At 43.0% G+C, this 11,839-nt stretch overlaps 1 protein-coding gene across 1 annotated transcript; it reads left to right on the top strand.

Moving 5' to 3' along the window:
- Nucleotides 1-2,145: 2,145 nt before the first annotated feature.
- LOC109254634 (endogenous retrovirus group S71 member 1 Env polyprotein-like) lies at nucleotides 2,146-3,804 on the top strand. Its single transcript, XM_019428729.2, has one exon. It carries the CDS (start codon nucleotides 2,146-2,148, stop codon nucleotides 3,802-3,804), a length of 1,659 nt encoding a protein of 552 aa, XP_019284274.2.
- Nucleotides 3,805-11,839: the final 8,035 nt, after the last annotated feature.

Below are 11,839 nucleotides of genomic sequence, written 5' to 3'. Positions count from 1 at the left end.
GCGATGGCTGTCAAATGCTCGGATTACCCAATATCAAGCATTGCTACTTGACCAGCCCCGAATACGTTTTTGTGCTCCCACAACCTTAAACCCAGCCACTTTGCTGCCTGAAGGACAGAATCCCCCTCTACACTCTTGCCCAGAAACCTTGGCAACGATCTCGTCCCTCCGCTCTGATCTTACGGACATTCCTTTACATGACCCTGATATCAGCATGTTTTCAGACGGCAGTAGTTTTGTGTTTCAAGGGCAAAGGTATGCCGGTGCTGCGGTGACGACAGACCGTGAAGTTTTATGGCAACAGACCCTTCCCCCAGGAACTTCAGCCCAACGCGCAGAGCTCATCGCACTAACAAAAGCCCCAAAACTTGGAAGAAACAAGTCAGTTAACATTTATACGGACAGCCGCTATGCTTTTGCAACCGCTCATGTACACGGATCCATTTATCAAGAGCGTGGTCTCCTCACAGCAGAAGGCAAGGCCATCAAAAATAAAGCTGAAATTTTAGATCTTCTAGCAGCCATCTGGGAACCTGCGAGGCTGGCAATCATTCACTGCCCGGGACATCAAAAAGGCAACTCCCTAGAGGCAGTCGGAAACCGCCTGGCTGATGCAGCAGCCCGAGAAGCTGCCCTAACTAAAAGTGAAAGTGCCTTGGAGCTACCGATCTTGACAGAGCCCCTGCTTCCACTGGAGCCCAGTTACACTCCTAAAGATTTGGAGTGGATTTCCAGAAAAGGGGGAAGTAAGATGCCGGGACAAAAGTGGTTTCAAGATCCTGAAGGTAAGATCCTCTTACCCGCGGCACTCGGGCGGCGCATGGTGGGTCAGCTCCACCAAGGGACTCATCTGGGAAAAACGAAGATGGCGGAATTAGTGCGGAGAAAGTTCAGGGCGCAAGGGCTGGGAAGAGAGATTGAAGAGGTGGTTGAAAGATGTGTAAGCTGTGCCCAAGTAAATCAGGGTGCAAATAGGAAGGTTTCAGAAATTAAAAGAGATAGAGGAATTGAGCCAGGCCGCTTTTGGGAAGTAGATTTTACTGAGATTAAACCAGGGAAATACGGATATAAATATTTGCTTGTTTTTGTAGACACCTTCTCCGGGTGGGTTGAGGCATTCCCCACTAAATCAGAAACGGCTCAGGCGACAGTTAAGAAATTATTAAATGAAATAATCCCTAGATTCGGGCTGCCTCTGAGCATAGGATCGGACAATGGCCCGGCCTTCACGGCGCAGGTGTCCCAGGGTCTGGCCCAGGCATTGGGAATAGATTGGAAATTACACTGTGCATATAGACCCCAGAGCTCGGGTCAAGTAGAAAGGATGAATAGGACCCTAAAAGATACCTTAACCAAATTGTCCCTTGAGACAGGCGAAAATTGGGTTGATGTCCTGCCTTTTGCCCTTTTGCGAGCGCGTTGTACTCCATTTGTCAAGGGATTTTCCCCTTATGAAATTTTATTTGGCAGACCTCCACCTATCCTGCCGAGGCTAGGAGATGATGTAATGGAACAGTTGGAACAGGACCATTTGCTGGCTTCGCTCATGGCCCTGCAACATGTACAGAAGGAAATAACCAGGGCCTTGAGAGAAGCCTTCACTCATCCTCCTGTTCTTCCCCACTCCTTTCAACCAGGAGACTTAGTCTGGGTCAAAAGGCACGAGCCTAAAACCCTGGAGCCGCGCTGGAAAGGACCACACACCGTGATTCTGACTACACCCACGGCCGTGAAGGTAGATGGTGTCCGAACTTGGATTCATCACTCTCAGGTTAAGAAAAACTGCGTGAAGGCGGGAACAACCCAGACTGATGCAGAACCAGATAACAAAGAGCAATGGAAGGTTCAAAGGCATCCAGAAGATCCTTTAAAGCTAAGACTGATGCGGGAATAATAATAATTTTCTGGGTTTGTATGGTGATAAGTGTGGGGGACTGTATGGAATTGCATCCCCTATCTTTTTGGCCATACCAATGGGAACTCAGAGACACTGTCACGGGAAAGGTGATAGCATCTAATACCTCTTCCACTGTGCCTTGTTTTTTGTTTGATTTATGCGACTTGGTGGGGGACTCATGGGGGACTCTAGTTACTAATTATAAACAGCCAACGGGCTTCGCTCCTCCGGTCCCCGAAAACCCCTATATGGTTACCTATGGATGTGGACACAGGGATCAAGAACAAAAATTGGCTAACATACCAGGGTTATACAGTTGCCCTGCAAATAGAAAGGTCGAATGTGAAGGAAAAGGCCAATACCATTGTGCAAAATGGGGTTGTGAAACGCTGGCCCCCTGGCTGGCAGGACAGGGCCATGATCCCTTAATCACCCTCCTTAGAACTCCAGATCCCAAATGTAAGACTCAAGGAAAATGTAACCCAACAAAAATATGTTTAAAAAAGTTTTCTAGTTCCAGTACCTTTTCCTCTTCCTGGGACACTGGACACACTTGGGGTCTCAGGATGTATGCTCCAGGAGTTGACAAGGGCATTTCCTTTACTATACAACGGGTTAAAAGAAAAACTCCACCCAATCCGGTAGGGCCAAACAAGGATATGATTTTACACCCCCCACTCTTTCCGACTGTCCCTTCCCAACCTACCCCGCAATCGGGTGCCCCCACAAAGTTGGAATTACCAACTACAGGTCATATCCAGAACCCGTTCTCCCCTGAGACGCATTGGCTAGATGTAGTAGATTCTATGTATGCTTGGCTAAATTCATCTCACACCGAGATTGTACAAGATTGTTGGCTGTGCTTAAACCCTAAACCTCCATATTATGTGGGAGTGGCTACAAATGCTAGCATTGGACAAGACATAGAAAAGCATGTTGTGAAATTGCTAAATCCAAGCACGACATTGTGCCCTTGGGGTTCACGACCAATTTTAACCCTAGGAGACCTCCAAGGGCAGGGTTGGTGTATAGTGTCTCAAGAATATAATTGGCAGAACTCCCCTTACAAAAACTCTTGTGCAGAAGTGTATATTCCAAGTAGTTCAGATACTGATAGCACCCAAAATATAGCATACCGAGCCCTTACTGGAGCCTGGTTTGCTTGCTCATCAGGAATTACCCCCTGCATTGCAGCCGCATACTTTGGGGTCGGCACCCAAGAGATTTGTATCCTAGTTCATATTCTCCCACAAATATACCTATATAGCGGAGAAGCAGGGAGAGAAAACTTACGTCTATTTGAAGGACATTCCAGGGTAAAAAGGGCAGCACCAGTCCTCATTCCACTCCTAGTGGGACTGGGAATTGCAGGATCCACAGCTATTGGAACTGCTGGACTCATTGTGGGGGACCAAAACTTCAAAACTGTAAGCAAGCAAGTGGACCGAGACCTAGGCTACTTGGAAACTTCAATTTCTCGGCTAGAACACCAAGTAGACTCTTTAGCCGAGGTTGTATTACAAAACAGAAGAGGGCTTGATTTACTCTTCATGAAGGAGGGGGGTCTCTTCGTGGCCCTCGGAGAAAAGTGCTGTTTTTATGCGAACAATTCCGGAGTAATCCGAGACACTCTCAGTTTGGTCAGGGATAATCTTAGGGCCAGGGAACGTGCCAGGGAAGCCAGCAATAATTGGTATCAGAGTTTATTCTCTTGGCCCCCCTGGCTCACATCACTGCTCACTGCCGTAGCTGGGCCACTGCTATTGTTACTTCTCGGGTTAACTATTGGCCCGTGCATTATCAATTGGTTAGTACAATATGTCAAGAAGCGAGTTAGTGAAATAAAAATTATGATGATCAGGTCCAATTATATCCCCTTAGTTCCTAATGATGAATCAAGGGATTGATTCACTGACAAGAAAAGGGGGAAATGTAAGGGTTAAATTGTAGTGTAGGGCTAATGCTTAGCTTGAAAAATAACAGCTTTGTGTTGACATTGAAGGTTAAGAGATAACAGCCTTGCTTTACTCTTATAAATTACGCCTCATACTCTTGTAAATTAGGCTTCACCAATTAAGGAAGCAAAAGTTCAAAGAAAAGAGCATCAGAGGCAGGGTCAAGGAGATCCACTGGTTGCAACTTAGAGGCAGAAAGTCTAAAGTAAACACCTCATTAGGCAACTGTTTCTAACTCATCTGGAAATTGTTTCTTTGTTCTGTTCCCAGGTGATGATAAAACGATGTGATCGGTTATAAAAACTCTGTACCCCGGCTGTTCGGGGCCGCACTCTTATCAAGAGTGTTGGTCCCGATCGGTCGGCCTTGCCTCTCATTGTAATAAACTTTGTTGTGACTGTCACTGGTGCCCGTAGCATTCTGTTTCAGGAGTCGTGTGGATGCAACAGCATATCGTTTTCCATAAAATTCTCTTAGAATTATTTGCACCTCGGAGTCAGGTGTCGAAGATGGCGGCATAGGAGGACGCTGGGCTCACCGCGCATACGGCTGATCACTTAGATTCCACCTACACCTTCCTAAATAACGCAGAAAACCACCAGAGGATTAGCAGAACGGAGTCTCTGGAGCCAAGCACAGACGAGAGGCCCACAGAAGAGGGTAGGAAGGGCGGCGAGGCGGTGCGTGCTCCACGGACTGGTGGGAGGGAGCCGGGGCGGAGGGGTAACGTGCCGGCCAAGCAGAGCCCCCGAGTCTGGCTGGCAAAAGCGGAGGGGCCAGACGGAGTGTGTTCCAACAGCAAGCGCGACTTAGCGTCTGGGAAGTCATCAGTTAACAGCCCGGCTCAGAAAGCGGAAGGCTGGAGGACGAAGGGAGGGAGAGCTGCTGAGACCCCAGACGACAGAGCTCAGTTTGGTGGGGAACAAAGGCGCTCCCCAGTGCCATCTCCCTCTCCCATCCCCCAGCGAAAATCCCAAAGGGAACCAGTTCCTGCCAGGGAACTGGCTCGCTCCTTGCAAACACCCACCTCTGTGCTTCTGCGGAGCCAAACCTCTGGCAGCGGTTCTCACTCCGCGGATCTCACTCCCTCCCGCTGCCACAGGGCCCCTCCTGAAGTGGATCACCTAAGGAGAAGTGAGCTAAGCCTGCCCCACCTGCCCCCATGCACCTTGCCTACCCACCCCAGCTAATACACCGGAGCCCCAGCACCACAAGCCTGGCAGTGTGCAAGTAGCCCAGACGGGCCACGCCACCCCACAGTGAATCCCGCCGCTAGGAGAGGGGAAGAGAAGGCACACACCAGTCTGTGGCCCTAGCAGTGGGCTGGGGGCAGACATCAGGTCTGACTGCGGCCCCGCCCACCAACTCCAGTTATACACCACAGCACAGGGGAAGTGCCCTGCAGGTTCTCACCACTTCAGGGACTCTCCAAAATGACCAAACGGAAGAATTCCCCTCAGAAGAATCTCCAGGAAATAACAACAGCTAATGAACTGATCAAAAAGGATTTAAATAATATAACAGAAAGTGAATTTAGAATAATAGTCATAAAATTAATCGCTGGGCTTGAAAACAGTATAGGGGACAGCAGACAATCTCTTGCTACAGAGATCAACGGACTAAGGAACAGTCAGGAGGAGCTGAAAAACGCTTTAAACGAAATGCAAAACAAAATGGAAACGACGATGGCTCGGATTGGAGAGGCAGAGGAGAGAATAGGTGAACTAGAAGATAAAGTTATGGAAAGAGAGGAAGCTGAGAAAAAGAGAGAGAAAAAAATCCAGGAGTATGAGGGGAAAATTAGAGAACTAAGAGATACACTAAAAAGAAATAATATATGCATAATTGGTATCCCAGAGGAGGAAGAGAGAGGGAAATGTGCTGAAGGAGTACTTGAAGAAATAATAGCTAAGAACTTCCCTGAACTGGGGAAGGAAAAAGGCATTGAAATCCAAGAGGCACAGAGAACTCCCTTCAGACATAACTTGAATTGATCTTCTGCACGACATATCATAGTCAAACTGGCAAAATACAAGGATAAAGAGAAAATTCTGAAAGCAGCAAGGGATAAACGTGCCCTCACATATAAAGGGAGACCTATAAGACTCGTGACTGATCTCTCTTTTGAAACTTGGCAGGCCAGAAAGGATTGGCACGAGATCTTCAGTGTGCTAAACAGAAAAAATATGCAGCTGAGAATCCTTAATCCAACAAGTCTGCCATTTACAATAGAAGGAGAGATAAAGGTCTTCCCAAACAAACAAAAACTGAAGGAATTCGTCACCACGAAACCAGCCCTACAAGAGATCCTAAGGGGGATCCTGTGAGACAAAGTACCAGAGACATCGCTACAAGCATAAAACATACAGACATCACAATGACTCTAAACTGGTATCTTTCTATAATAACACTGAATGTAAATGGATTAAATGCGCCAACCAAAAGACATAGGCTATCAGAATGGATATAAAAACAAGACTCATCTATTTGCTGTCTACAAGAGACTCATTTTAGATCTGAGGACACCTTTAGATTGAGAGTGAGGGGATGGAGAACTATTTATCATGCTACTGGAAGCCAAAAGAAAGCTGGAGTAGCCATACTTATATCAGAAAACTAGACTTTAAGTTAAAGGCTGTAACAAGAGATGAAGAAGGGCAGTATATAATAATTACAGGGTCTATCCATCAGGAAGAGCTAACAATTATAAATGTCTATGTGCCGAATACCAGAGCCCCCAAATATATAAAACAATTACTCATAAACATAAGCAAACTTATTGATAAGAATGTGGTAATTGCAGGGGACTTTAACACTCCACTTACAGAAATGGATAGATCATCTAGACACATGGTCAATAAAGAAACAAGGGCCCTGAATGATACATTGGATCACATGGACTTGACAGATATATTTAGAACTCTGCATCCCAGAGCAACACAACATACTTTCTTCTCAAGTGCACATGGAACATTCTCCAAGATAGATCATATACTGGGTCACAAAACAGCCCTTCATAAGTATACAAGAATTGAAATTATACCATGCATACTTTCAGACCACAATGCTATGAAGCTTGAAATCAACCACAGGAAAAAGTCTGGAAAACCTCCAAAAGCATGGAGCTTAAAGAACACCCTACTAAAGAATGAGTGGGTCAACCAGGCAATTAGAGAAGAAATTAAAAAATATATGGAAACAAACGAAAATGAAAATACAACAATCCAGATGCTTTGGGATGCAGCGAAGGCAGTCCTGAGAGGAAAATACATCGCAATCCAGGCCTATCTCAAGAAACAAGAAAAATCCCAAATACAAAATCTAACAGCACACCAAAGGAAATAGAAGCAGAACAGCAAAGGCAGCCTAAACCCAGCAGAAGAAGAGAAATAATAAAGATCAGAGCACAAATAAACAATATAGAATCTAAAAAAACGGTAGAGCAGATCAACAAAACCAAGAGTTGTTTTTTTGAAAAAATAAACAAAATTGACAAATCTCTAGCCAGGCTTCTCAAAAAGAAAAGGGAGATGACCCAAACAGATAAAATCATGAATGAAAATGGAATTATTACAACCAATCCCTCGGAGATACAATTATCAGGGAATACTATGAAAAACTATATGCCAACAAATTGGACAACCTGGAAGAAATGGACAAATTCCTAAACACCCACACCCTTCCAAAACTCAATCAGAAGGAAATAGAAAGCTTGAACAGACCCATAACCAGCGAAGAAATTGAATCGTTATCAAAAATCTCCCAACAAATAAGAGTCCAGGACCAGATGGCTTCCCAGGGGAGTTCTACCAGACGTTTAAAGGAGAGATGATACCTTTCCTTCTCAAGCTATTCCAAGAAATAGAAAGGGAAGGAAAACTTCCAGACTCATTCTATGAAGTCAGTATTACTTTGATTCCTAAACCAGACAAAGACCAAGTAAAAAAAGAGAACCACAGGCCAATATCCCTGATGAATATGGATGCAAAAATTCTCAATAAGATACTAGCAAATCGAATTCAACGGCATATAAAAAGAATTATTCACCATGATCAAGTGGGATTCATTCCTGGGATGCAGGGGCTGGTTCAACATTTGCAAATCAATCAACGTGATACATCACATTAACAAAAAAAAGAGAAGAACCATATGATCCTGTCAATCGATGCAGAAAAGGCCTTTGACAAACTCCAGCACCATTTCTTAATACAAACCCTTGAGAAAGTCGGGATAGAAGGAACATACTTAAAGATCATAAAAGCCATTTATGAAAAGCCCACAGCTAACATCATCCTCAATGGGGAAAAACTGAGAGCTTTTTCCCTGAGATCAGGAACACAACAGGGATGCCCACTCTCACCGCTGTTGTTTAATATAGTGTTGGAAGTTCTAGCATCAGCAATCAGACAACAAAAGGAAATCAAAGGCATCAAAATTGGCAAAGATGAAGTTAAGCTTTCACTTTTTGCAGATGACATGATATTATACATGGAAAATCCGATAGACTCCACCAAAAGTCTGCTAGAAATGATACATGAATTCAGCAAAGTTGCAGGATACAAAATCAATGTACAGAAATCAGTTGCATTCTTATACACTAATAATGAAGCAACAGAAAGACAAATAAAGAAACTGATCCCATTCACAATTGCACCAAGAAGTGTAAAATACCTAGGAATAAATCTAACCAAAGATGTAAAAGATCTGTATGCTGAAAACTATAGAAAGCTTATGAAGGTAATTGAAGAAGATACAAAGAAATGGAAAGACATTCCCTGCTCATGGATTGGAAGAATAAATATTGTCAAAATGTCAATACTACCCAAAGCTATCTACACATTCAATGCAATCCCAATCAAAATTGCACCAGCATTCTTCTTGAAACTAGAACAAGCAATCCTAAAATTCATATGGAACCACAAAAGGCCCCGAATAGCCAAAGTAATTTTGAAGAAGAAGACCAAAGCAGGAGGCATCACAATCCCAGACTTTAGCCTCTACTACAAAGCTGTCATCATCAAGACAGCATGGTATTGGCACAAAAACAGACACATAGACCAATGGAATAGAAGAGAAACCCCAGAACTAGACCCACAAACGTATGGCCAACTCATCTTTGAGAAAGCAGGAAAGAACATCCAATGGAAAAAAGACAGTCTCTTTAACAAATGGTGCTGGGAGAACTAGACAGCAACATGCAGAAGGTTGAAACTAGACCACTTTCTCACACCATTAACAAAAATAAACTCAAAATGGATAAAGGACCTGAATGTGAGACAGGAAACCATCCAAACCCTAGAGAAGAAAGCAGGAAAAGACCTCTCTGACCTCAGCCGTAGCAATCTCCTACTCGACACATCCCCAAAGGCAAGGGAATTAAAAGCAAAAATGAATTACTGGGACCTTATGAGCATAAAAAGCTTCTGCACAGCAAAGGAAACAACCAACAAAACTAAAAGGCAACCAACGGAATGGGAAAAGATATTTGCAAATGACATCTCGGACAAAGGACTAGTATCCAAAATCTATAGAGCTCGCCAAACTCCACACCCGAAAAACAAATAACCCAGTGAAGAAATGGGCAGAAAACATGAATAGACACTTCTCTAAAGAAGACATCCAGATGGCCAACAGGCACATGAAAAGGTGTTCAACGTCGCTCCTTATCAGGGAAATACAAATCAAAACCACACTCAGATACCACCTCACGCCAGTCAGAGTGGCCAAAATGAAGAAATCAGGAGACTATAGATGCTGGAGAGGATGTGGAGAAACAGGAACCCTCTTGCACTGTTGGTGGGAATGCAAATTGGTGCAGCGGCTCTGGAAAGCAGTGTGGAGGTTCCTCAGAAAATTAAAAATAGAACTACCCTATGACCCAGCAATAGCACTGCTAGGAATTTATCCAAGGGATACAGGCGTATTGATGCCTAGGGGCACTTGTACTCCAATGTTTATAGCAACACTCTCAACAATAGCCAAATTATGGAAAGAGCCTAAATGCCCATCAACTGATGAATGGATAAAGAAATTGTGGTTTATATACACAATGGAATACTACGTGGCAATGAGAAAGAATGAAATATGGCCTTTTGTAGCAACGTGGATGGAACTGGAGAGTGTGATGCTAAGTGAAATAAGCCATACAGAGAAAGACAGATACCATATGGTTTCACTCTTATGTGGATCCTGAGAAACTTAAGAGAAACCCATGGGGGAGGGGAAGGAAAAAAAAAAGAGGTTAGAGTGGGAGAGAGCCAAAGCATAAGAGACTGTTAAAAACTGAGAACACCTGAGGGTTGATGGGGGGTGGGAGGGAGGGGATGGTGGGTGATGGGTATTGAGGAGGGCACCTTTTGTGATGAGCACTGGGTGTTGTATGGAAACCAATTTGACAATAAACTTCATATATTGAAAAAAAATAAAAAAAAATAAATACGGCTTCATTAAGATAAACTAAAAAAAAAAAAAGAATTATTTGCATCTCTGTGGCATTGGTTATTTCCCTCTTTCTCTGGTGATTTTGTTTGAGTCATTCTTGTTATGGGTTTGGCTAGAGGTTTATCAATTTTATTGATCTTTTCAAAGAACCATCTCCTTGGTTTCATTAATATGTTCTACTGTTTTTTTTTGTATTTTTTTAGTTTCTATACCACTTATTTTTGCTCTGTTCTTTACAATTTCCTGCCTTCTGTTGGTTTTGTGTTTTGTTGGTCTTTTTCTAGCTCCTTGTGGTGTAAGATTAGGTTGTTTATTTGAGATTTTTCTTGCTTCCCATTGTAGGCCTGTATTGCTATGAAATTCCCTTTTAGAACCACTTTTTCTGCATCCCACAGGTTTGGGACCATTGTGTTTTCATTTTCATTTGTTTACATGTGCTTTTTGATTTATTTGATTTCTTGGCTGATCCATTCATTCTTTAGTAGCATGTTATTTAACTTCACCATATTTGTGATTCCAGATTTTTTCTTGTGGTTGATTTCCAATTTCATAGTGGTGTGGGCAGAAAAGATGCATGGTATGACTTCAATCTTTCTTAATTTGTTGAGGCTTATTTTGTGGCCTAATATGTGATCTATTCTGGAGAATGTTCCATGTGTACTTGAAAAGAATGTGTATTCTGTTGGTTTAGGATGAAATGTTCTGAATATATCTGTCAAGTCCATCTGGTACAGAGTGTTATTAAAAGCCACTCTTTCCTTGTTGATTGTCTAAGTTTGGATTATTTGTCTATCTATTTAAATGGGATGTTAAAACCCCTTACTAGTATTGAATTACTATTGATTAGTTGCTTTATGTTCTTACTAATTTTTTTTTTAATTTGGGTGCTCCTATTTTGGTTTCATATATGTTTAAAATTGTTATATCTTCTTGTTGAATTTTCCAATTATTTATTTTGTAATTATTATTTTTTTTTTAATTTTAGAGAGGGGGAAGAGAGAGGAAGAAGGAGAGAAAGACAATACAAGCATGCTCCATGCTCAGCATGGAATGTAATGAGGGGCTTGATCCCAGGATCATGACGTGAGCCAAAATCGAGTTGGATGCTCAGTTGACTGAGCCACCCAGGTGCCCCTGCATTTTCCTTTTTATTATTATATAGTTTTATTCTTTGTCTCTTTTTACAGTATTTGTTTTAAAGTCTATTTTGTCTCATGTAAGTATTGCTACTGTGGCCTCCTTATGAAATCCATTTGCATAAATGTTTCTCCATCACCTCACTTTCAGCCTACAGGTTTCTTTAGCTCTTTTTTTTTAATGTTAATTCATTTTTGAGAGAGAGACAGACAGACAGAATGTGAGCAGAAGAGGAGCAGAGAGAGAGGGAGACACAGAAACTGAAGCAGGCTCCAGGCTCTGAGCTGTCAGCACAGAACCCGATGTGGGACTCAAACTCATGAACCATGAGATCATGACCTGAGCCAAAGTCAGATACTGAACCAACAGAGTCACCCAGGTGCTCCTAGGTTTCTTCAGTTCTGAAATG

This window comes from Panthera pardus, unplaced genomic scaffold, assembly GCF_024362965.1.
Source record: "Panthera pardus isolate Hobbes unplaced genomic scaffold, ASM2436296v1 HiC_scaffold_27, whole genome shotgun sequence".
In the NCBI taxonomy this organism is placed as follows: domain Eukaryota; kingdom Metazoa; phylum Chordata; class Mammalia; order Carnivora; family Felidae; genus Panthera; species Panthera pardus.
Note: the sequence above shows the minus strand (reverse complement) of the source record. Positions and strands in the feature narration are given on the sequence as shown.

What these genes read in the sequence shown, in the direction of transcription:
- LOC109254634 (XM_019428729.2), top strand. Translation starts at nt 2,146, where the DNA reads ATGGTTACCTATGGATGTGGACACAGGGATCAAGAACAAAAATTGGCT.